This window comes from Pongo pygmaeus, chromosome 19 (assembly GCF_028885625.2).
Source record: "Pongo pygmaeus isolate AG05252 chromosome 19, NHGRI_mPonPyg2-v2.0_pri, whole genome shotgun sequence".
Lineage (NCBI taxonomy): Eukaryota > Metazoa > Chordata > Mammalia > Primates > Hominidae > Pongo > Pongo pygmaeus.
This window is the reverse complement of record NC_072392.2, coordinates 94,803,936-94,829,557: the sequence shown is the minus strand read 5'-3', so window position 1 is coordinate 94,829,557 and position 25,622 is coordinate 94,803,936. Positions and strand designations below refer to the sequence as shown.

Here is a 25,622-nt window from a genome sequence, read left to right as displayed (position 1 = left end):
TCTAATACAACTTTAAGTATGAAGTTTACTATACTTCTATTATAATGCAACAATGTTTTTTAAAAAAGATCTTTCCTTTTTTCAAAATGTAGTATGACTCAAGCATCTGGCCATTTCCTGCTCTTTCTCTGTATTTGCACTGTAGCTTAAACCCCAGTGCGGGGCAGGTCAGGACTCAGCCTTGCTGTGGGAGGTGGATATTTAGTCTGGAAGAGAGTGGGAGGTGGATGGCATTCTGGGCAGAGCCAGCAGGCCACATGAGCTTCCCCAGCTAGGGACTGCAAACGGATATGCCTGGCTACAGGGGACAGTCCAGGAAGATGGGCAGCTGGGACAGGGTCTACAGAGCCCAAGAAGAGGGCTGTTTAGTGCAGATTAGAGTGGAGCCCAGTCTGGGCATTTCCTTATGGCAGAATCTGGATCAGTGGGTCCCCACATGGGCATTTCTATTAAAAGTTGTTGTTGTTGTTTAATAGAGTGAGAATCAACATAGGGCTGCCAGTTACTATCCATTGTCAATGTTATGTTTTTAAAAAGAGAACATTTTAGGGCTAAGTATTAAGAATATGAAGGCCGGGCACGGTGGCTCGTGCCTATAATCTTAGCACTTTGGGAGGCTGAGGCAGGCAGATTGCTTGAGCCCAGGAGTTTGAGACCAGACTGAGCAACATGGCAAAACACCGTTTCTACTAAAAATACCAAAAAAAAAAAAAAAAAAAAAATAGCCAGGCATGGTGACACATGCCTGTAAGCCACAGCTACTTGGCTTGGGGGACTGAGATGGGAGGATCGCTTGAGCCCAGAAGGTCGAGGCTGCAATGAGCCAAGATCCTGCCACTGCACTCCAGCCTGAGTGACAAAGTGAGACCCTGTCTCAAAAAAAAAAAAAAAAAAAAAAGCCTGGGCACGGTGGCTCAAGCTTGTAATCCCAGTACTTCGGGAGGCTGAGGCGGGTGGATCACAAGGTCAAGAGATCAAGACCATCCTGGCTAACATGGTGAAACTCGTCTCTACTAAAAATACAAAACTTAGCTGGGTGTGGTGGCATGCGCTTGTAGTCCCAGCTACTTGGGAAGCTGAGGCAGGAGAATTGCTTGAACCCGGGAGGTGGAGGTTGCAGTGAGCCGAGATGCACCACTGTACTACTCCAGCTTGGTGACAGAGAGAGACTCCGTCTTAAAAAAAATAAAAATAAAAAAAAAGAGGATATGATCTAAGTTATGAGTAAAATTAGCTTTCTGAAAAACGCAGCACATGGTCTGTATATCTCCTAAGGCTGGTAAAACCTCCCAGAAGGGCATGTGCAGGCTGGCCCCCTTCCTACGCCCTCCCAGGTGTCCCAGGCACTTGGATTCCTGAGAGGGAGGGGCTGGAAGGATCAGTGGGAGCGGGGCTGGGAGAAGTCGCTGAGCACCAGGGATACTCTGAAGTCGCACCAGGCCTCCCTGAGGGTGGGGAGTTCAGGGCAGCAAAACTGAACTTGGGGGTTCCCCATCATCTCCTTTACAGCTTTACCCCTGCCCCCTACACGTCTCAACTCTGCCCTGTTCCGCAGCTCCTCCGTCAGGCTCTCCAGCCCGGCTGCGCAGCAGAATCACCTGGTTGGGGTGGGAGGGTAGGGACTGGACTCACCAATGCCCGCCCAGGACCCCAGAACAATCAGATCAGAATCTCAGGATTTCGGGGCTGAGCAATGGGGTTTTTCAAACCTCCCTGGGGGTTCTCATAGGCAACCTAGGCTGAGCACCACCGTCCTAGTTCCTTCCCAGAGGGGGTCATATTGTGCTCATGAGCAGGAACTACGGGATTATGTGGGCGGACAAGTGGACAGTCCAAGGGGGCAAGGGAGGGATGGGGGAAGGGATCAACTCTGCTCTTTCTGGGCCGTCCCTCCAGGGTCTTATAGGAAACCTGGAAACCAAAGGGAGGCAGATCCCGGGTTCCCTTGTGGCTCAGCCGCCTCAGCACCTAGAAGCAGGTAACAAGAGACCTTGGTTTCTCTTGCAAGCTGCCAACCCAGAGTCCCCTCTACGTGTGGCTGCTGGGGTGAAGGGAGGGGTCTGAGAGAAGCCTGGCCACCTTTTGAAAGGGTAAGGACCCCTGTTCCTTCCTTCATGTTTTCCTTCTGCCCTGATTCAGGGGCCACCTAGTGCCTGGGAATTGGGCATTGGGAGGGGACAGTAACACTATCCCCTTACTGCCCTCTAGAAGGGACAGTAATAATAGAGGCTGACACAGCAAGATCCTTTCTCTTCCTCCTTTAGGAGGTAAAAATAATATTTAGAGAACACGTTTTTCTTTTTTTTTCTTTTTGAAACAAAGTTATGCTCTTTTTTTTTTTTTTTGAGACAGAGTCTCACTCTGTCGCCCAGGCTGGAGTGCAGTGGCGCAATCTCCACTTACTACAAGCTCCGCCTCCCAGGTTCACACCATTCTCCAGCCTCAGCCTCCCGAGTAGCTGGGACTACAGGCACCCGCCGCCACACCTGGCTAATTTTTTTGTATTTTTAGTAGAGACGGGGCCTCACCGTGTTAGCCAGGATGGTCTCGATCTCCTGAACTTGTGATCCGCCCGCCTCGGCCTCCCAAAGTGCTGGGATTACAGGCGTGAGCCACCATGCTCAGGAGTTTTGCTCTTTCACCCAGGCTGGAGTGCAGTGATGTGATCTCGGCTCACTGCAACCTCCACCTTCTGGTTTCAAGCGATTCTCCTGTCTCAGCTTCCCAAGTAGCTGGGATTACAGGCATGTGCCAACACGCCCAGCTAATTTTTGTATTTTTAGTAGAAATGGGGTTTCACCATGTTGGCCAGGTTGATCTCGAACTCCTGACCTCATGATCCGCCCGCCTGGGTCTCCCAAAGTACTGGGATTTCAGGCGTGAGCCACCGTGCCTGGCCACCTAGAGGACACTTTTTATATGTGTTAACATATACTCTGAACCCTCCTAACAATCAAAGGAGCTCAATGTGATTATCCCTATTGTATAAATGCAGAGACTGAGGTTCTGAGAAGTTCAGCTACTGCCCAAGATCACACAGCAGCCAAGTGGTGGAGCCAGGTTGCAAACCCAGGGAGTGAGGTTTCAGAGCTGTCTTAGTCTGTTTTGTGCTGCTATCACAGAACACCTGAGTTGGATCATTTACAAAAAACAGAGATTTACCTCTTATGGTTCTGGAGGCTGGGAAGTACCAGGTCATAGGGTCTGTGTCTGGAGAGGGCCTTCTTGCTGCATCCTCATAGATGGAAGGCAGAAAGGCAAGACAGCATGTATGCCCCAGAGAAGAGAGGTTGGATTCATCCTTGTATCAGGAACCCACTCCACAATAACTAACCCACTCTTGCAATAACCAAATTAATCCATTCATGAAAGCAGAGCCCAAGTGACCTAATCACCTCTTAAAGGTCTCACCTCTCAACACTGTTGCATTGGGGATTAAGTTTCCAACACATAAACTTTGGGGGACTCATTCAAACCATAGCAAGAGCCATAACCTTAACCAGGATTGTACTTCAGGAGTGGTGAGCGTGACCCACACAAAGGGGAAAGAAGGCCCAGTCATCTCAGATCTAATGCCTGCCTCTGGGGCCCTGTCAGGGAGATCCTTCAGATGGTCACAGTTGCAGGTGGCTGGCAATCTTTTCTATTTTCATATATTTTAAGCCACCATCTCACTGTTCCTATAAACTCCACGTCTGCCACTTGCTGAGGGATGCCTTGATCTCTGAGTTTACACAGTGAGGCAAAACATAAGAAAGTGACAGTATCCTGTGTGCCTAAAGAGAAAGACATGGCAAGAATAAGAGCACAGAGCTGGGCGCAGTGGCTCACGCCTGTAATCCCAGCACTTTGGGAGGCCAAGGTGAGCAGATCACCTGAAGTCGGGAGCTCGAGACCAGCCTGATCAACGTGGAGAAACCCCATCTCTACTAAAAATACAAAATTAGCTGGGTGTGGTGGCGTATGCCTGTAATCCCAGCTACTCAGGAGGCTGAGGCAGGAGAATCACTTGAACCCACGTGGTGGAGGTTGCAGTGAGCCAAGATTGCACCACTGCACTCCAGCCTGGGTGACAAGAGCAAAACTCCCTCTCAAAAAAAAAGAATAAGACTACAGAAGTGAAAAAATCAAAAGAACAAACAAGCTTTTTTTTTTTTTTTTTGAGACAAGGTCTCACTGTCACCTAGGCTGGAGTACAGTGGCACAATCACGTTCACTGCAGCCTTGACCCCTGGTCTCAAACAATCTTCTTGCCTCAGCCTCCTGAGTAGCTGGGACTACAGGTGCCTGCCACCATGCCCAGCTAATTTTTTAAATTTGGTAAACATGAGGTCTTGCTATGTTGCCTGGGTTGGTCTCCAACCCCTGGTCCCAAGCGATCCTCCCACCTCAGCCCCCCAAAGCACTGGGATTACAGATGTGAGCCACCACGATGCGCACAGACAGATTTTGTCCGCCCCTAGAGCTAAGGGAGTCGGTCAGTCCAAAAGCTTCCAAGGGGTAGGTCAGAACTGCTGACCCCTGCTTTTTTTCTGCTTTTTCCCCCAGGGACACCACATCATTTCAAGCATCCTTTCAACCCAAGGCATCGAATTCTTGGACAGGAAAGGTAGAGTGGTCGACTACCCTGTGGCAGTTTTGAGCACCCTCAGATTAGTGGGGAGGAGGGAAGAAGAGCGAACGAGAACATTCTCATGAGATTGCTGGGCAGGAGCTCTTTGGAATACCCTGTTACAGCTAAGCATCCGTCCCTTCGGGGCCTCTCAGACCTGACCAATAGGGTTTCTTGTGGCCCAACAGCAGGGAAGGATGAATAAATATGTACTCATGGGGTGTAGCCAGCTGAACAGTTCTTCGGAGTCTTAAGATTGTATCTTAAATAGTCCTGTGAATTTTATATTCTACTCCACAAAATATCTACTTCCTATAAAAGTCACATTTAAACTGCTCATTCTGGAGCAAACTCCAAGCTCTGGAAAGATGCCCTTGCTTGTCCGGAAGATTTGAGAAGTTTCAGGGCCCTGCCTCATAACTGTAAGTAACAGACAGCATTGATTTTGGGACTTTACCTGCGTTCTCTCACTGAAGCCTCGCAGCAACCCTAGAATGTGGCCCTTACAAATGAGCAAAATGAGGCACCACGAAGTTAAGTACCTCGCTTAGGTAGTAAGAGGTAGTCCTGGAGTTTGAGCCTCTTGTCTAGAACCTGGCTCAGAACCATTGCGCGATACAGCCTCCCCGACCCCATCCCACTCTACCCCACCCTGGCTCCATGTGCTGCCGTTAAGCAGGATGATGACTGTGTTGTTCTGGATTAATACAGGCTTAAGAGGTGTTTTCCATGCCCAAGAGACTAAAATGGGACATGCTGACTGGGGCCTCCGGGAGAAAGATTTCACTGCATGCTAGAGCTTAGTGACAGCCAAGCTGTTCAGAGACAGAGCAGGTAGCCCTGGGCAGGTGATGGGGGCCCTGTCTTAAGAACAGAGGCCGCTGGACGTGGTGGCTCACACCTGTAATCCCAGCACTTTGGGAGGCCGAGGCGGGCAGATTGCCTGAGTTCAGGAGTTCAAGACCAGCCTGGGCAACACAGTGAAACACCATCTCTACTACAATACAAAAAATTAGCCAGTCATGGTGGCGGGCTCCTGTAATCCCAGCTACTTGGGAGGCTGAGGCAGAATTGCTTGAACCCAGGAGACGGAGGTTGCAGTGAGCTGAGATCGTGCCACTGCACTCCACCGTGAGTGACAGAGCAAGGCTCCGTCTCCAAAAAAAAAAAAAAAAAAAAAAAAAAAAATACAGAGGCCAAGGGACACTTGGCCGGCAGGCTGAAGAGGGGCCTTGAGCACCTTAGGAGTGCTTGGAGCAGGTCATCTTCAAGCTTCCTAAAGTCTTTTCCACCTTGAGCCTTGAGCTATTTGATGCTAATTGACGTATGTCCCCACCTGGTCTAAAACAAAGGGTTTGAGGTGGCTTTTGGACACATATAAGAAGGCAAAAACGGCCAGGCGCAGTGGCTCATGCCTGTCATGCCAAGGTGGGTGGATCACCTGAGATCAGGAGTTTGAGACCAGCCTGGCCAACATGGTGAAACCCTGTCTCTACAAAAAATACAAAAAATTAGCCAGGCATGGTGGCAGGCACCTGTAATCCCAGCTACTTGGGAGGCTGAGGCAGGAGAATCGCTTGAACCTGGGAGGTGGAGGTTGCAGTGAGCCAAGATCGTGCTATTGTACTCCAGCCTGGGCAACAAGAGCGAAACTCCGTCTCAAAAAAAAAAAGAAAAAAAAAGAATTTGTTAATTTCTTCCAACAAGATTGACATATTAGGAAACAATTTGAGCATCACATAAATTTTGCTTTTTTTTTTTTTTTTTTTTGAGATGGAGTTTTGCTCTTGTTGCCCAGGCTGGAGTGCAATGGCACCATCTCGGCTCACTGCAACCTCCGCCTCCCAGGTGCAAGCAATTCTTGTGCCTCAGCCCCCCAAGTAGCTGGAATTACAGGTATGTGCCACCACACCAGCCTAATTTTGTATTTTTAGTACAGATGCTGTTTCACCACGTTGCACAGGCTGGTCTCAAACCCCTGAGCTTAGGTGATCCACCCGCCTCTGCTTCCCAAAGTGCTGGGATTACAGGCATGAGCCACCGTGCCCGGCCTGGATTTTCTTTTGGATGATTTTGTCAGTGAAAACTCTAGGTTAACATAGAAACCACACCCAACTCAGCAGAGCCAAGTAGGAACACACAAAAAGTACACACATGTGCACCTGAAATCTCCATCAGCTTCACCCAGTGTGTTATGGGTTCACCTGCCCTAGTGAGCCCGGTGGCACAATTCCCTCCAATTTCAGACAACTTCTTTCCACCATTTCACAATATCACACAAACTGCCCCCTCCAACACCCACTTCCACATCAATCTCAAGTATTCTTTAACCATGGGACATCAGTAAAACTGTGCTTCTGTCTTTCTTCGATTTGTATCTTTGGTTTTATGCGTTCCTGACAGCGTTTCAGTGTTATGTCACTCATCCCATTTTCTCATAAGCCCGTGGTTTTTCGTTTTGCTGTTGTTGTTTTGTTTTGTTTTTGTTCTTGTTTTTTTTTTTTAAGACGGAGTCTCGTTCTGTTGCCCAGGCTGGAGTGCAGTGGAGTGATCTTGGCTCACTGCAACCTCCGCATCCCAGGTTCAAGCTATTCTCTTGCCTCAGCCTGCCGAGTAGCTGAGATTACAGGCACCCGCCACTACGCCCGGCTAATTTTTTTCTCTTTTTAGGAGAGACGGGGTTTCACCATGTTGCCCAGGCTGGCCTCGAACACCTGACCTTGTGATTTGCCTGCCTCAGCCTCCCAAAATGCTGGGATTACAGGCGTGAGCCACCGCGCCCAGCTGTTTTGTTTTGTTTTGTTTTTGAGATGGGGTCTCACTCTGTTGCCCAGGCTGGAGTGCAGTCTCCGTAGCTCACTGCAGCCTCAATCTCCCAGGTTCAAGCAATCCTTCCACCTCAGCTTCCCAAGCTGGGACCACAGGTCTGGGCCACCATGCCAGGCTAATTAAAAAACATTTTTTTGCAGACATGGGGTCTTATTATGTTGACCAGGCTAATCTGGAAACTCCTGGCCTCAAGTTATCCTCCCGCCTTGACCTCCCAAAGCGGTGGCATTACACGGGTGAGCCCCCATGCCCAGCTGCCCCATGGTCATGATTGCATAGCTTTGCATAGCATGATGATATTTAGCCATTCATAAGTTGCATTATAGCAGAAATTACTGTACAGCTATTTCCTGCTTTGTCTTTTGATCAAACCAATGGCTTAACAAAGAGCCCCATTCAGGAGTAATAGAAGGCCCACCCAGGCCATGACTGTGTGTGATTCTGAACTTCTGGGGTCGTGGGCAGACAAGGCTGGGGCCTGTTTCCTGACCTCACCCTCCCTCAAGGCCCACAAGTACAGAGATGCTGTGTTCCTTCCCCGTGGCTGCTGGAACAAATGATCACAGCCTGGAGGGCTTCGATCCACAGAAATTGAATCGTCACAGTTCTGGAGCCCAGAAGCCCAGAATCAAGGTGCTGGCAGGGCCACGCTCCCTCCAAAGGCTCGAAGAAAGCCTCCCCTACCTTTCCCCAGCTCTGGCGGCTCCACGTGCTCTTTGGCTTGTGGTACATCGCACAGATCCCTGCTTCATCATCACCCAGCCTCTTTCTAAGGATGCTAGTTAGAGCCCGACCTCACCCTATATGACTTCCTAATTCCATCTCCAAAGCCCCTAGTTCCAACTAAGGTCACATTCCAAGGCTCTGGGTAATGAATTTTTGGGGGACACTTCCACTCCCTAAAGGCACCACTAGAAAGAAAGACCATCACGGATCTCCCTGGCAGTCTGTTCACACGCAAATCATACAGCAAGTACCAGCAGGGTTAGGGTTTGCATCCAGGGTGAAAGCCTCAGCTCAGCCCAGGCTGAAATTACTCCACCAAAGGGCAGGCAGGTCAGACCCACGCATCAGAAAATGCCCCAGAGTTTGCTCAAGTGTGAGGTGAAGGAGTATGAGGCCAGAGCCATCAGGCCAAGGGGACGTGGCCTCTGGGAGAGGAAGAGCTAGGCAGGCTAAATCCAGAGAGTTCCCAGACCCCCTAGCTGCCAGCTCAGTTCAAAAATGCAAGGATGGGCCGGGCACGGTGGCTCATGCCTGTAATCCCAGCACTTTGGGAGGCCGAGGCGGGTGGATCACGAGGTCAAGAGATCGAGACCACCCTGGCTAACACAGTGAAACCCCGTCTCTACTAAAAATACAAAAAATTAGCCGGGCGTGGTGGTGGGCACCTGTAGTCCCAGCTACTCCGGAGGCTGAGGCAGGAGAATGGTGTGAACCCGGGAGGCAGAGCTTGCAGTGAGCCAAGATCGCACCACTGCACTCCAGCCTGGGCGACAGAGTGAGACTCTGTCTCAAAAAAAAAAAAAAAAAAAAAAAAAAATGCAACGATGGCCCCGATCTGGAGGGGACAGGGCAGGCCTTCCCTCCCAACTCCCAACTCCCCTGCAGGGTCTGCGGGGCCCCACCCACCCCAGCCCCCACCTAACGGGGCTCAGCCCTCACCATCTCACCCACAGGGCCAGGCCTGCCGACACCTGCTTCACCTGGCCATTCAGCAGCACCCCCACTTCCGTGGCCTGTTCAATCTCTCCGTCCCAGTGCTGCTCTGGAGGGACCTCTTCACCCCAGAGCTCTGGGACCGCCTGAGCCAACACAAAGCCCCGTATGGCTGGCGGGGGCTCTCTCACCAAGGTAACCCTTGCCCGCTGTCTCTCACCTGCCTTCTGCCTTAGCTTCATGCTCTTGGCCCTGAGGTAGGCCAGGCCTCCCTGCCCTCATAGCACTGGTGATGCAGGGTCTCCCTGTCCCCCATTCTCCTCCCAGAAGCCCCAGCTATGCAACTCCTGCCTCACCTCCCTCCTCCATCCAAGCACCCAGGGGTCAGTAAGAGTCCTGGGGCTACCCCCGCCGGCGGCCCTCACCATCCTGGGGCCTCCCTGGGAAGAAAGACTGCAGAGTCCAATGGTGGCCAAGGACAGAGGCTGTGGGGCCTCAAACCACCTCACTCACAGTTGCTGCTGCAGGAACCCCCACACTGCAGGCCCAGAGCCCCCTCTACATTATACCTGCACCCAAAACCCCACAGGCCTCTGATTCTTTTCTTTTGCAATATACAGTCTTTTTTATTGTTGAGACGGAGTCTCGCTCTGTCACTCAGGCTGGAGTGCAATGGCACAATCTCGGCTCATTGCAACTTCCGCCTCCCGGGTTCAAGTGATTCTTGTGCCTCAGCCTCCCAAGTAGCTGGGATTAGGCACGCACCACCACACCTGGCTAATTTTTGTATTTTTAATAGAGACATGGTTTCACCATGTTGCCCAGGCTGGTCTCGAACTCCTGGCCTCAAGTGATTCGCCCGCCTCACCCTCCCAAAGTTCTGGTATTACAGGTGTGAGCCACCCTGCCCGGCCCAGTCTTTTTTAAGCCCTGAGCTCACTTCTCTAGGACTAGTCTTAAGAAGATAAGTTATTCAAGTTCTTAAGACAAGTGAAGGCCACCAAGCCCCCTCTTCCACTGTCAGCTTTTCAATTCTCCCCCCACAGACATCTCCTTCCCCCCACCCACCCTCTGTGCTTCTTGGGAGGGGCTAGGGTCAGGCCTCAGGGGAAATGGGGCACCAGAACCAGCCTAGGGAAGGCCCCAGGTGCCCCCGATGCCAGTCCTCCTCATGGCTGCTCCCCATCTGCACCCACAGTCATCGCCTCCACCCTGAGCCTTCTGAACGGCTCAGAGAGCGCCAAGCTGTTTGCCCCGCCCAGGGACCCCTCTCCAAAGTGTATCCGGTGTGCTGTGGTGGGCAACGGAGGCATTCTGAATGGGTCCCGCCAGGGTCCCAACATCGATGCCCATGACTATGTGTTCAGGTATGAGGGGCAGGGGCTGGGGAGGGGCGGGAGGGAGAGTTGACTGGAGGGTGAGGGTGTCTCCCCCAGGGGCAGTGGGCTATGGCAGCAGTGGCCTGGGCGGCTCAGCAGTTGTGACCGGCACACGGGCATGGACAAGGCAAAAACAAGCAGTAGGCCCTGAGGACGGAGCATGGGTGCCCATGCAGGGGACCCAGGAGGAAACAGCCGCCAGGGCCAGCTCTACCCACTCACAGGGCGTCACCCCTTGAGGTCTGGAGGAGTGGGGGTCTGGCTGACAACTGGGGGTCTGGCTGACTACTGGGCACTGGTACTGCCGTGGGCAGAAGGAGTGGTCGTACAGAAGCAGGGGGACAGGCCAGGCAGAGACTTGGAGATGGAAGCAGAATAGACGGCCTGGTGTAACCGCAGACACTGATGGGCCTCTGTGCCGACCAGACTCAATGGAGCTGTGATCAAAGGCTTCGAGCGCGATGTGGGCACCAAGACTTCCTTCTATGGTTTCACTGTGAACACGATGAAGAACTCCCTCGTCTCCTACTGGAACCTGGGCTTCACCTCCGTGCCACAAGGACAGGTGAGGCCTCTGGCAGGCATGCCATTGTGGTTGACAGTGGCACCATTGTTCCTGGAGTCCCCTCAGTGGGGGCCACGGGGCTCACACACCCTGGTCCAGTGGATGCAGAGGGGGTGCCAGGACTCTGGATGCAAGATATGGCCACTGAAGGTGAGGGGGGATCTGGTCCCGGACTCCCTGCTGATTCAGGTGTCACAGGACTCCTCTGCAGCATAGGATATGAATGGCCAGCATTTACCGAGCGCTTGTGACTTGCCAGGCACTTTACAGAGACCTTGCAACCCATGGTTTTACTGGTGCGGGGATAAAAGCCTGGCGCCTTTCATTCAGTGAGTCAGCGGTAGGGTCAGGATTTGAACCCAGAGTACCCCCCACCTCCAGAGCTGGCATTCTTTGGGGAGCTCTAGCGACTCCCAGGGGAAGGGGATTTATGGAGTTCCTCCTCCCAGCATGTTACAGGGCACACACCCGGTCACCACAGCAGCCCTGAGTGGGACCCGTGTACCCATTTCCAGATGACAAAGCAGGGAGGCTGAGAGGTTCAGGAAGGTGTCCAAGGTCACCCAGCTGGAACCATCTAGCTCTAAGACCCTCTGACCCCAGCGCTGGGGTTGTTTCCATTTCCCCACTCTGGCCCCTGGAAGAGTGATGTGTGGCCTCTCGAAATCTCACAATAGCCCTGTGTAGGAAACTGAGGGTCAGAGACACTGAGGGACGTGCCCCAGGTGGCAGCCACTGCATGGGAGCCAGCATCTGGCCCTACCTGCTGGCCTCCAGGTTCCTCCACCCACACCCAAGGGCAGTAACTCAAAGCTTCCCTCCTCGGGTGCTGTGGGTGCCACATGCAGGGTTAGGGGGATCCCAGGAAAAGGGGATCTGCGGTGCCGGAGGAAGCTGAGTTGGGTTTCTAGAAGCTTCCGCCCCTGACCAGGGGCTTAAGGAGTGTCCTACCATAGTGTCTACGCCACACTGAGTCCTCACACTAGAACCTCTCTTCTGTGAAGTGGAATAAAATAGAGCAGCTTTAGACTTTTGTTTTGTTTTGTTTTGTTTTGTTTTGAGATGGAGTCTCACTCTGTCACCCAGGCTGGAGTGCAATGGTGCGATCTCAGCTCACTGCAACCTCTGCCTCCTGGGTTCAAGCGATTCTCCCGCCTCAGCCTCTCAAGAAACTGGGATTACAGGCACGCACCACCACACCTGGCTAATTTTTGTATTTTTAGTTCAGATGGGGTTTCACCATGTTGGCCAGGCTGGTCTTGAACTCCTGACCTCAAATGATCCATCCGCCTCGGCCACCCAAAGTGTTGTGATTATAGGCGTGAGCCACCGCACCCGGCCTTAGTTTCAGTGTGGCCACAGTACGTGTATGAGTTATCTATTACTGTGTAACAAATGACCTCAAAACTTGGTGGCTTTAAACAACAAACATTGACTATCTTGTGGTTTCAATGGGTCAGGAATTTGGGGGGAGCTTAGTGGGAGGTTTTGGCTCAGGTGCAGGTGGACTGCATCATCTGAGAGACCCAAAAGCTTGACTGGGGCTGACATCAAGGTGGTGTCTCACAGGCCCTTGCCACTTGGGCCCCCTGTAGGCTATTTGAGTGTCCTCAGGACATGGCAGCTAACTTCATCCAGAGTGAGTGATCTCAGAACGTAAAGGAAGCCACAGCGCCTTTTATGACCTAGTCTCTAAGCCACACACCATCACTTTCCTCTTTATCAGAAAAATCCTGTGGATGAGTCGCTAAGTCCAGCCCATACTCCAGGGGATGGCAATTGGGTGCCACCTCCTGAAGGAGCATTAGAGGATTTGTGGACCTACATTGAAACCAGTACAGCACCTCTGGGTGGGAATGAAAGGTTTTTAAGGGAAATTCTCCAGTCGGCTCAGGGGGCAAGGTTGGGTGTAGGGCTGTCCACACTGAGGAGCTAAACATAGGCTGGTTCCTCTCCGGGCTCATTGTCTCTATTCTGACAGGACCTGCAGTATATCTTCATCCCCTCAGACATCCGCGACTACGTGATGCTGAGATCGGCCATTCTGGGCGTGCCTGTCCCTGAGGGCCTAGATAAAGGGGACAGGTGAGCAGCCAGGCCGTGGTGGTGTGGGCGTGGCAGAGGGGCAAGGGGCACTCTGGTCATCTCCTTTTTGCTCCCAGGGCCCATCATGGGGTAAGAGGAGGTGGATGAAGGGAAGCAAGAAAAACCCTAAGAATTCAATCATCCCCAATTATTCACATAACTCAGCACTGGGAAATTCTACTTTTTGTCTACCCCTGGAAAGCCCAGGTGACCCTCCGGGTTCCCAGTAGCCCTCGGAGGGCAGTGGGCTGGGGGTGGGAGAGGCAGCTCTTCTGAATGGGGTGAGCAGGTCTGGCTCCTCGGCTTCAGGTTGCACTCTCCCTGCCCAGCCCAGCCGCCAGCAGCTCCGGGTCACGGACTGGGCCGGGTCTGCTGTCCCATTGAGCACACTGTGCTGGAAACAAGAGTTGGGGCCAGTCTGGGCCACTCCTCTTGCTGGGCATCCTTCCCAGGGTCATGCCCGTGAAATGGGAGAGCAGACTCGAGGCCCAGCGTCCTGAGAGGCAGAAACAATGGGCCCTTTGTCTTCTTTGCCACCTTCCTGCACAGCAGGCCTGGGTCCAGCTCTCGAGCCACGACCTGACCCTCATCTGAACCTCCTCCCGGGGTTCTGAGACAATTTCTTGTCCCTGAGATCAGGTCCCTAAAAATCGATGCCACTGCTGTGGCCCAGACAACCAGTCCTCCTATCTCGGGGGTCTCGCTGAGGACATCTTGCCCACCCCCTACAGAGCGGCTTTACAAGTGGTCCTTATGGGTTAAGGGCTCTAAAGCCAGGCCCACCCCACCGCCCCCCCTTGGTGATTACCCAACAATTGATTCCACTGCTGGCCTGAGCTGCGCTTTGTGACACGCTGGGCTTGGGCCCTTGGGGGCTGCCTCAGAGACATCAGGTGGACCTAAGCCTCCCCAACACCAATGAACTCCCCTTCCCACACCCCTAATCCGTCCCCTACCCAGTCTCCCTCCCAGTCCCGTTCCAACAACATCGTCACCCCTCCAGGCCAGCAGCCTCACGACAGCGCTGGAGGCTCAGCTCCTTCCCCCTCCCCCACTCGGGGCTCTTCCTCCCGGCACCCCTCCCACCCTCACACCCCAAATGCCTCACAGCCCTCTTCCCGGACTTCCTCCCTGAACCCCAGTCCTCAGGTCCAACACGTGCCCCGCGGGGCTGCCCAAACCCCCACCCCACCCACCTCCAAATCTCCCTCCCAGTCTGGTTTCAAATCCCTCTCTCGAAACCCTTCCCTAACCCCCGCTGTGCCCCCCAAGTCCTCCTTCTACAGCCCTGCCACCTCATCTTCCTATATCGGGCCAATTCAGAACATCCCATCCTATATCACCCCCTATGTGCCCCGCTTTCTGAAGGAGCCCCCCTTTTTCCAGCCCCCCACAGCACCACTTCCCCAAAACCCATGCTTTGCCTGTCCCTCTCCCTGCCCTGCCCAGAAGCCCCCACCCCCTCCTGACTCACTCTACTTACCTCTCCTTCCCCCACCCCCCCACCACCCCCAGTTTAACTGCCCCTTCCCAACTCCCCCAGGTCTCTTCATGCCCCCCTCCTCTCTCTCCTACACCCCGCCTGTGGAGGTCCTGGTGAGCGGGAAGCCGCACGTGGTCCCCACCGTACTGCCTGCCACCTTCTACACCCCCTTCTCCCGCTACTACTCCCAGCCCCGCTCCTACCGCTCAGGGTACCGCGGCTACTCCGGCGCCCTGACCCTCCCCTCCATCTCCGCCTTGCAATACGACGGCTCTGGGCGCTCTGTCCACTTCTATCGTGGGTTCTAGGCCGCACACCTATTTCGGACCAGAAGCCTCTGCCAGTAAATTCAAGCTGCTACATCCGGACTTCGTCAGCTACCTGACAGAAAGGTACGGAGTGGGGTGCCTGAAGAACAGCGTCCCCTTCCTTCCCCCTTTTACACACCCACCCCACATCCAGGCAGCGCCCTCGCACGAGCCCCACGCACTGACCGACAACCAGAGCTCCACTGTCCCTGAGTGCTGCGTGCGAAGCAGTCACTTCATTTACCGTTTTATTTAGCACCTTGATAGAGGGAGTGCGATATGTCAGTCACCAGGAAATGGACAGGAAACTCAGGATAACTCAAGGAGGTTTATTTACTAGGGACTGCTCACAAAGGCACAGACTGGGAGTCGGGGGCCGTAAGGTGCACAGCAGCAGTGAGGCTGTCAGCAGCAGGGCATGAGAACCTTCAGGCCCAAACACAGCCAACACAAGGTGCGGGGAGGAACCCGGGGACCAGCCTCAACCCCCTCCCTCCCTCCCCTCCCTCCTGCCAGGGGCTCTCAATGTGGATGTGCATACGGTCCTCATTTGGGGTTGTCACAAGGGTGGTGGGGGCAAGTGTCACCAGTGGGTAGAGGCCAAGGATGCTGCTGAACATCGCAAGCAGCACCTGGTCCCAAGTGTCAGTAGCACTGAGACTGAGAAACCCTGCTGTGGACTAGAGGCTTGAATCCCAGGGCAGGGAGCAGTTGGAGAGGGGTGTGTGGATCTGGGGAGGCAAATGAAGCCCCTCTAATTAGTCCCGTGCTACAGAGGAAGACAGGCTCTGAGAGGTCAGGTGATCGGCCTGGCACAGCTCGATGTGAACTCGGGCCTGAGGGCAGAGCCCGTGGTCACACCCTGGCCTCACTCTTGGACTGTGTGGGTCCAGTCACAGGGTCTGAGCTCCCTGTCCCTCACACGTGATTCCTACTTAATCAAGATGTGGGGTAGAGAGAAACTGCAGTCTCAGGCTAAATAAACAGGCCACCTATGCCCTTGGCAGTGTGGTTACTTAGTAGCTTGGGGTGAAAACAGGCTGTTGCCAAAAGTTACCTGTGGTTCCTTTCTCACCCCCCACCCCCTAAGGTCTCACCCCCCACCTTACCTAAGGTCTCAAAGATCTTTGTATTTAGTCCACTTGGACCAAATAAAGAACTGATTGGAGTAGAAGGCCCTAAGTTTTTGAAGTTTTCCCACCTATTTGAATGTGTAGTTGTGAAGTGTGATGATGTAGCCATCAAGCTAGTGAGCTGAAACGTCTCTTTTTGCTTCCAGGTTCTTGAAATCAAAGTTGATTAACACAAATTTTGGAGACCTATATATGCCTAGTACCGGGGCTCTCATGCTGCTGACAGCTTTGCATACTTGTGATCAGGTAAGAGGCCTTCTCTTCCAGAAGCCCATGCCGGCAGAACACAGGACAACAGAACCCAACAGGATCCCCTGATATCCCTTACCTCGGAGCTGGGACTCTTGGCCTCTGTTCGTGGAATCCCCAGCTCCAAGAGTGCTGCTGGTGCTGCTCACTTCCTTGCCCACAACCCAGGGGCCTTTGAAGGACAGGTCCTGAGCCAGCCTCTCCTTGGCTCCTGACATCTGCCCCAGGCTTCCTTCTTTCACTCTTCTCCAAGGCAGCCACTCAATATGGTATTTAAGGCTCAAATAATCAAACTGCCCTTGTGAAAGCCAACCTCCTCAACACACTGGGCCAAATAGGGACATTCTTTTATGGAGACATCCTAGAGCTGGGGTGGGACAACAGGTTTAGCCTCCCACACGCAAATACTTTGAAATCACCGTAAGAGTCATTCCTGATGGGACATGACCCATGTGAAGCTCGTGGAGGCAGGGGCCAAGCAGCAGCTTTCAAGGAGAGGCCGTGACCCACGCTAAAGCTGGTATGGAGAGCTGGAGGCCAAATGCCACTACACGACTCAGGCCTAAATCTTTCCCCTCTTTTTTGAAACAGGGTCTCAACTCTGTCGCCCAGGCTTAAGTGCAGTGGTGTGATGATCCTCCCACCTCAGCTTTCCAAGTAGCTGGGATCATAGGAATGTACTGCCACGCCCGGCTCATTTTTTTTTTTTTTTTTTTTTTTTTTTTACTTTTTGTAGAGACAGGGTCTCACCATGTTGCCCAGGCTGGTCTCGAACTTCCAAGCTCAAGTGACCCTCCCACCTCAGCTTTCCAGTGCTGGGATTACAGGCGTGAGCCACCACACTGGGCCTTTTCCTATTCTGATGCAGGAGTGTCTTGACTGCAATCCCCAGTTAGGATGGGGAGAGAGTAGTAATGGGCTTTTGCCTCCACCCTCAAGCTCCAAACCCAGCTCTGGCAATCACCAGCTATGCCAAGTGGGGACACAGTGAGTCAACCCTGAATCCGTCTCCCCACTTGCTAAGTGGGAATAAGCCCTAGACCATTATCCTCTCCTCAGCAGGGGGACACCTTTCTAAACTCATGTCACTTCACCCAAGTGTCTGTACACACTAGACGCTCAACAAATACCAATCCAATGACTATCCTTGCCCAGGTCAGTGCCTATGGATTCATCACCAGCAACTACTGGAAATTTTCCGACCACTATTTCGAACGAAAAATGAAGCCATTGATATTCTATGCAAACCACGATCTGTCCCTGGAAGCTGCCCTGTGGAGGGACCTGCACAAGGCCGGCATCCTTCAGCTGTACCAGCGATGACCCCAAGGCACTGAGCCCTTTGCTTCTTCAAGAGTTGCGGCCCTGATCCTCTCAAGTGGCCAAAAGCTTTTTTCTTAACTTTTCAATCTTCACCTTCCCTTCTTGCCAACAGAGGGCACTGGGGTGAATTCACGATTATCATCGAGGTCTGTTCAATGTAGGACACCCCAGCTTGTCCTTGGCTCATCCAAGAACTCTTCTGTATCTAAAACAATACATCTCAATCTTGGCCAAGGAAAAATGGACTGCTTTGCTGGATTTGCACTGAGCAACTTTAGGAAATGTCGGTGGAGTGTTCAGCAAGATTAAACAGCAGTCCAGGTCAAAGGCAAACACACACGCTCCAGCCCAAATCCTCCTGGTGGCACATCCTACCCAGAGGCTAAAGTGATTCAAGGACTCCAGGACACCTCTTAAGAGCCTTTCTAAGAACATGATAGGCTTACTTCTGCTACATAATAAAGTGGGAGAAAAAAGCCATAATATAACTTAAGACTAGATAACTGCGTACATGATGGACCACTTCTTTTTTTTTTTTTTTTGGCTGGGTAGAGAAATCATATAAAACGCAGGCTGTTTAGCATGGAGATGACTCTCAGAACACTGGGAGGGTCTGGCACTTGATGGGGGTTAGTTGCTTGGCAGCCTGCCTGCCACTGAGGGAAGTCCCATTAGAGATCTATCACCACCTTGTCACCAACAGGATGTTACCAGGTAATAAACCTTCATCCTCATATCATGGCATCAGTAAATTTGAACATAGCTGACAGTAGTTTCCCAATTTTATTGTAAGTGGTTTTAAGTTAAATCTCATCCAAACAAGTTATCCCACAGCACTTAACCAAGCCCTGGGATTTACTGTCTTGAGGACTACATGGCTTTGCACTGTCTGAGATGCTTCAGTGTGCAAGGCAGCAGCTGGGGGGAGGAGGGGCGTCTTCACAGGGACAGCTGGCAAGAGACTTCCTGAGGCACATCAATTATGTTGGTCAATTTAGGGCACGGTCTGGTTCTGTAGCTTTCAAAGGTGGATTCTATTAGCACACTTTACAAGAGGGATGGGGATTAACTCAGTCACCAGAAACGAAACACCACTTCAGAAATTCAGAGACCTCTGATCAACAGAACAGACATTTGGGCTTTAATTGCTAAAGCAGCTACCTACTTGGGGAAACCATGGCATTCTGCTGCCTGGACAGCAGGAATTAAGAGAGATTTCAGAGTTGCTGGCACAAGGACAAAGCCTCTCAGCTCACTTCACCTTGGCAACCTTAAACAGTCCCTCCTTGGTCTCCATGATAGCAGTATGTTCCTTTGGACAGAATACTTGGTTTGGAAAGAATGTAGTCAAATGTAGGATATGTAAGTACTCCTCAACAGTCACAATCCATCCTAGTATCTTATATAGTGATCTTTTTTTTTTTAATTTACAAAAGAGGTTTATTGGACTTACAGTTCTACGTGGCAGGGAAGGCCTCACAATCATGGCGGAAGGTGAAATGAAAGCCACGTCTCACATGGCAGCAGATAAGAGAAAAAAAGGTAGTGATCTTTTAGTAAAGAAACCTGAGACTGGTAGTGGGCTTGGAGCCAGAGGATCGCTTAAGTCCGGGAGTTCGAGACCAGCCAGGGTAACAAATTGAGACCCCCCCAAGTTTAAAATTAAAAAACAAAAGAAAAAATAGCTGGGTGTGGTGGCTCACACCTGTAATCCTATCACTTTGGGAGGCCAAGGCAGGTGGATTGCCTGAGCTCAGGAGTTTGAGACCAACCTGGCCAACATGGTTGAAATCCTGTCTCTACTAAAACATAAAAAATTAGCCAGGTGTGGTGGCATGCACCTGTAGTCCCAGTTAGTTGGGAGGCTGAGGCACAAGAATTGCTTGAACCTGGGAGGTAGAGGTTGCAGAGATCATGCCACTGCACTCCCAGCCTGGGTGACAGAGCAAGACTGTCTCAAAAAAAAAAAAAAAAAAAAAAAAAACTCCCCAAAAAATGAAAAAGATTTACATTTAAATTAAAATAAATTTAAAAAAAAGGCTAGGCGTGATGGCTCACGCCTGTAATCCCAGCACTTTGGGGGGCTGAGGCGGGCAGATCATGAGGTCAGGAGATAGAGACCATCCTGGCCAACATGGTGAAACCCAGTCTCTACTAAAGAAGGTACGCGCCTGTAGTCCCAGCACTTGGGAGGCTGAGCCAGGAGAATTGCTTGAACCTGGGAGGTGGAGGCTGCAGTGAGCCAAGATTGTACCACTTCACTCCAGCCTGGCGACAGAGTGGAACTCCGTCTCAAAAAATAAACAAAATAAAATAAAATAAAGCAAAAATATAAAATGTAAAAAAAAAAAGGGAAAAAGGAAGCTGATTGCCTTGGTGAGTCAACACTGGGTATTTTCTCACCACTATTTGAAACAAAAAAGGAAACCACTGATATTCTATGCAAAGATCTGTTCCTGGAAGCCACTCTGCGGAGACACCAGGAGAACTTTTATCAATCCTTCATTGATTTGAAGTAAAAGTGCTAAAGCAATGGTTGTGGGTGGCAACCCATTAGCAGATCACAAAATCAATGTAGTGGGTAACTAAAAAAGAGAAAACATAAGACGGCATCCTGTGTACCTGGGGTTAAGCATTACTCTCTGAAACTCATGGCGTCAGTTTCCTCTTAGGCTCTTCCAACAGAGTATAATCATGTTCATTTCAGTTTACAATCCCTGCAGTCCCATCGATTTGTGAGATTATACCCCAGTCATCCACAGTGGAGGTCTGAAAATGTTCTTAGTTGTACTCTAATTTCACTAACTGCCAAAAGGTTTTCCAGAATAATCTCAGTCGCTTCATTCCTTTAAAGGTGAAGCCCGAAGAACGCATGGCGATTACTTTAGAGGAACAATTAGCAGCAGAGGCAGGGCTGTGCTGATCCCATCTGGCATCACTGGGAGCTAACCTATAAAACAGAAGAATAATTTGAAGTAACAGCCAAGGAACTGACTCAAAACTGAATGCTATATAACAACTAATTTGAGAGAAAAAGGCAGTCAGTCTAAGAGCACTCATTCTCACCACCAGCAGGCATGTGCGCATTGTGGGAGCGTAACGGGGCACTATCACATCATTTTGGTGCAGGCTGGTGGGGATCCAGGATGACTCATTTTAAGGAGACAGTACCTCTGAGGGAGCAGTTTCTGGTAAGAGGCCAGTAAACAACTATCAGAAAGCACTCCCTCTGAATATAAACATTTCAAGTCAAATCTTATGGTTTACTTGAGTTCTGTAGTCAAGTCCACTCAGCAGACAATAACCACTTGATAAGCTGCCCTTTTCACTGTCTTACTTGCAGGCTGTAAACTACTGGGGCCAGTTTTTAGGCTTATTAAATCTCACCCAGAATACAGCTTCTTTGGTGTCCAGCAAAAACACAACCTTAAATACAAAGAGTTTGCACACACCTCCCATTTCAACAGAAAAGAAAGGCAATCTGTGTGCACTTCAAGCCTGGCATTCCAATGGGAACAAAGCTGGGCACCCCACCCTCCAGCACCACTTGGTTTCTTTCTTGCTCACATGCCACTGGTGACATTCAGACAGGATCTAAGCTACAAACTTAGGAGACCTCCCTGGTGTCCTTAACAAAGCACATAGAAACCAAACAGCCGTGGTTTCCCCTAAATGTCAGGACCCTGGAGCAGAGGCAAGGTCAGAGTCATTAAGCATTCTCATTGCCACAAGCTGGCATACATCCTACATTCCAATCTGTTTCTAAGAGCGCATTCATTTTCTTGAAATATGTAAGCACTTTCATTCCACAATAAGGGCATAAATCAAATCCTGGGTACTTGTGCATTTCTGCCACCTCATACAGCCTGTACCCTCAGAGCTATAATCAAAGGACTAGAGAAAGCAGGACAATCACTCATTTGCTTTTCACGTTTTAGAGGAATGATGCTCTAGACTGGGCTCTCAGCAGGATATGCTGAGGGAAAAAACAAACAAACAAACAAAAAAACATGGGGCCAAACCCTTAAGCCTCAGAATAGATTATTTCCCTCAGTCCAGATTTTCAGACAGGGATAACTAACCATCATAGGCTTGTGGGACTTCTTAGGGATATGAAAGATGTAAACAAAGCTTACAAACAGGAAAGCAATAATTTCACTTGTTTCCGGCAAGGCAGTTCAGTTTCGTCTCTTATTGCAGACACCTAGCAACAAAACACTACTCAAGTCTCCCTGCCCCTTGGCATCCATTGCTTTAAGTCCAGAGCAGGGGAAGCAAAAAAGATTACCACTCTCCCAAACCAAACCAAGCCTGTCTACCAGTTCGTCTACTTACATGCATTGAAGACATGGCACTTTGGGTCCGGGTCCAGGTCCTGGTTCAGAGCAGCTGCCACACTGTGGCTACTAGAGGATCCTTTTCCGGCTTCGGAAATTGAGGCTGACTGCACCTGGGAAGGAAGAGAAATTAAGAAAAAAACTACTTAAGAAGATACACGCGGAATAACTCTCAAGTAGCTTAGAATTTCTGTAAGGCAAACTTGGGAAACTGAGTTTCAGATATTCAAATTCCACACAGAAAGGCCTTTCTTTGCCTTCAGACAGGGATAACTTGACATCATCACGGACTCAGCTCCCGCCAACCTGCTGGCCCATAGCACTAACAGCCACAGCACACGCAAACTATTTTTTTCTTATCAAATTGTTCATTTCCCTCACGCAAACTCTTTGTGGAGCAAGCATGTGACTTTCAGTTTTTTTTTTTTTTTTTTTTGAAAAGTAGTTTCACTCTTGTTGCCCAGGCTGGAGTGCAATGACGCGATCTCGGCTCACTGCAACCTCCACCTCCCGGGTTCAAGTGATTCTCCTGCCTCAGCCTCCCAAGTAAGTTGGGATTACAAGCATTCGCCACCACGCCAGGCTAATTTTGTATTTTTAGTAGAGACCGAGTTTCTCCATGTTGGTCAGGCTGGTCTCGAACTCCCGACCTCAGATGATCCACCTGCCTCGGCCTCCCAAAGTGCTGGGATTACAGTTATCAGCCACCGTGCCCTCCAGGCTTTCAGTTTTTTAAGACAGAGGATTAGAGATTTGCCCAAGAGCTACTTAAAAATAGCCAGCACTAAAATCTCACTATAATAAAATCCTTGCACTAAAAACAGATCAGATCATCTACTTCAAGCTTGTCTAACCCACAGCCTGCATGTGGCTCAGGACGGCTTTGAATGCAGCCCAACACAAATGTGTAAACTTTCTTAAAACATTCGATTTTTTTTAGCTCATCGGCTATCATTAGTGTTAGTATATTTTATGTGTGGCCCAAGACAATTCTTCTTCCAATGTGGCACAGGGAAGCCAAAAGATTGACACCTCTGATCTAGTTACTACCCATTTGCTCTTGGACTGGCCACATGATTCCTGGACTCCACTCCAGAGCCATTCTCACCCATGCCTGGAGGTGAGGCCCAAGAATGTGTATATTTTAACACTTTGTAGGTGGCTCTGATGTAATAATCAAGTTTGGAAATCACTAACCCTGTTTCACAAATGAAGAAACAAGACTGGTGAGAAAACAGGCTGAGACTAGAGCTCAGATCTCTAGTTAGCCTAATGTGTGGTATACAGGAGTTTCTCAACCTCAGCTCTACTGACATACTGGGTGGATCAATTATTCCTCATGCAGGCTGTCGTGTGCATTGTAGGATATTTATTTATTTATTTATTTATTTATTTACAGAGTTTTGCTCGTCGCCTAGACTGGAGTACAATGGTGCGATCTCAGCTCACTGCAACCTCTGCCTCCTGGGTTCAAGAGATTCTCCTGCCTTAGTCTCCCAAGTAGCTGGGATTACAGGCTGCCCACCACCACACCCAGCTAATTTTTGTATTTTTAGTAGAGACAAGGTTTCACTATGTTGGCCAGGCTGGTCTCGAACTCGAACTCCTGACCTCAGGTTATCCACCTGCTTTGGCCTCCCAAAGTGCTGGGATTACAGGCATGAGATAAATATCCAGGCCAGGCCAGGGTATTTATTAATAGTAGCATTCACCAGATGCCAGGACCACCATCCCTCCCCAGTTCAGAACCGCCAGTCAAACTCAGTAACTGCTTGTATAACTTTGGGCAAGAGAACTCTCTATGCCTCATTTTACTTACTCAGCAGCAGAGTGGGGAAAAAAACTTACCTCATATGGGGTTGATATTAGAAATACTATTTATGGCCGGGCGCAGTGGCTCACGCCTGTAATCCCAGCACTCTGCGAGGCTGAGGCGGGCGGATCACCTGAGGTCGGGAGTTCAAGACCAGCCTGACCAACATGGAGAAACCCCGTATCTACTAAAAATACAAAATTAGCTAGGCGTGGTGGTGCATGCCTGTAATCCCAGCTACTTGGGAGGCTGAGGCAGGAGACTACCTTGAACCCGGGAGGCAGAGGTTGCGCTGAGCCAAGATCGCACCATCGCACTCCAGCCTGGACAACAAGAGCAAAACTCTGTCTCAAAACAAACAAACAAAAAATACTCTTTGTGAGAGTGTTTGGCAAGGACCCTATCAAAAGGAATTCCATACTACTTTCATTATCTGGGCAATCATAACCCTGGAAGACCAACACATCCCCAAAACCAACAAACCAATACTTAAAGGGGACCATAAGCATATTCAAGTCTATGAAAGAACTAAAAATCTCACCATTTACAGAACCTTCATCATGAAGATCCTTACACTTAACACCTTAAGGTGATGAGTTTTCACATGACTGTTTTCAAGGCCACAGCCAACATCTTTAATCTAAAAGAGAAGGATAACAGGCTTCATTCTAACACAAACCACCTTAAGGTTTATTCTCCAGATGTGTATTAAACAGCTGAGCCTCAGCAAGTCAGACCTCCTCACAAAAGATACCATTTCAGACAGGGATAACTTTAAATCATCCTCAGCTCAGCCAATAACAAAGATTCCTAAATCCCAGCGATCCAAAATTCATTTGCCACGTCTCTTTCATCCCTGCATGCCCTAATGAGGATCCACGTTGGTTACAATGACACCTAGTGGCCCCAAATTACACGGGCAAAGACCATTTTTATCATTAAAATAATTAACATTCTGAATTCTCAGTAATTTCTTACCATAGCTGGGTTGTATGTCAACACGTATTCTCACACTTGAACTTCAGAATAAAGCAGGAGGTGAATGTATGTGATGGGACCAACTGTGCTGTCTCATTTCTAGTGACCACTCAGGCCCTGCCTGCACCCACTTACTCATGTTAGGGCTCCATCCGTTACTCTCATCCTTCAACCTGGAGCTCTGCTTTTCACCGTCTCCGCAGACGCCAAACAAAGAAAGGCCTCTGGGGAAGGAAAAAAGGCTCGTTGTTAAAACTACGGTTTTCCAGACGTTTACAATCCTATTGACTCCTATCTGTAAAGTTAAATATAAACTACCGATTGGGGCCGTCCTCAAGGCACTCCAAGTGGAATCACGTCTTCACACGTTAACACTCGTGATGCTGAATTAAGAACCACCATCGTCAGTTTGCCCGTGCGCGGGCACCGAAGACCCCTGGGCATGCACGCTCAGCACACGCGCGGTGGAGGCGCACTGGGCTGCCCAGGTTGTTAGGCGCTCTCCCCCGCAGAAGCCGCCCTATGACGCCGAGGACGGGCTTGAGCTCTCTCCCTTCACATAATAACATTTTCTCGCCGTTTGGAAAGCATTTTCTCATCCAGTACTTTTAACCCTCCTAACCACCCTATGAGGGAGAAACCGAGCTTATCGTCACCACTTCGTCTCTGAGGAAGGGAAGCCAAGTGTGTTAGTGTCGTGTCAAGGCAGACCCCGTTTTCCCACTCAGGCAGCCTTACCATCATCACTAAAGGCCTGAGGCTGCTCGCCGTGCTCAACACCAACGGGAGCAGCCATGACTTCCAGCCACGCGGCCGACCGCGAAAAGAACGCGAGACCGCGCCTGCGCGCAAGTCTTCTCGGCCATCTC

General features: G+C 50.5%; 1 protein-coding gene, 1 long non-coding RNA gene and 3 other non-coding genes across 10 annotated transcripts in view; 1 reads left to right on the top strand and 4 right to left on the bottom strand.

Moving 5' to 3' along the window:
* Positions 1–19,892, top strand: part of ST6GALNAC2 (ST6 N-acetylgalactosaminide alpha-2,6-sialyltransferase 2) — a 22,791-nt gene extending 2,899 nt beyond the window's left edge. Inside the window, exons 2-9 of one of the 6 annotated variants that reach the window (XR_008494947.2) lie at positions 4,549–4,609; positions 9,121–9,295; positions 10,299–10,467; positions 10,906–11,044; positions 13,026–13,129; positions 14,673–15,004; positions 16,200–16,299; positions 19,786–19,811. Coding sequence is in view for 5 of the 6 variants with exons in the window: in XM_063656316.1 (XP_063512386.1) it covers positions 7,597–7,677; positions 9,121–9,295; positions 10,299–10,467; positions 10,906–11,044; positions 13,026–13,129; positions 14,133–14,598 (1,134 nt within the window). In the remaining variant the exon portion in view is untranslated. Of the gene's footprint in view, positions 1–4,548; positions 4,610–7,316; positions 7,678–9,120; positions 9,296–10,298; positions 10,468–10,905; positions 11,045–13,025; positions 13,130–14,132; positions 15,005–16,199; positions 16,300–16,893; positions 17,022–17,457; positions 18,393–19,785 lie in introns of those variants that run through there. The other 5 variants (XM_054456447.2, XM_054456446.2, XM_054456449.2 and 2 more) reach the window with 5 other exon arrangements.
* LOC129016763 (uncharacterized) lies at positions 18,744–25,622 on the bottom strand. Its single transcript, XR_008494949.2, has 5 exons — positions 25,492–25,622; positions 24,889–24,977; positions 24,317–24,415; positions 21,961–22,075; positions 18,744–20,575 (listed from the first exon to the last, which is right to left on the bottom strand). It is a non-coding gene; the product is annotated as an uncharacterized LOC129016763 (long non-coding RNA).
* Positions 21,650–21,721, bottom strand: LOC129018492 (small nucleolar RNA R38). The gene has a single exon (XR_008495313.1). It is a non-coding gene; the product is annotated as a small nucleolar RNA R38 (small nucleolar RNA).
* LOC129018493 (small nucleolar RNA R38) lies at positions 22,174–22,257 on the bottom strand. Its single transcript, XR_008495314.1, has one exon. It is a non-coding gene; the product is annotated as a small nucleolar RNA R38 (small nucleolar RNA).
* Positions 24,492–24,569, bottom strand: LOC129018491 (small nucleolar RNA R38). The gene has a single exon (XR_008495312.1). It is a non-coding gene; the product is annotated as a small nucleolar RNA R38 (small nucleolar RNA).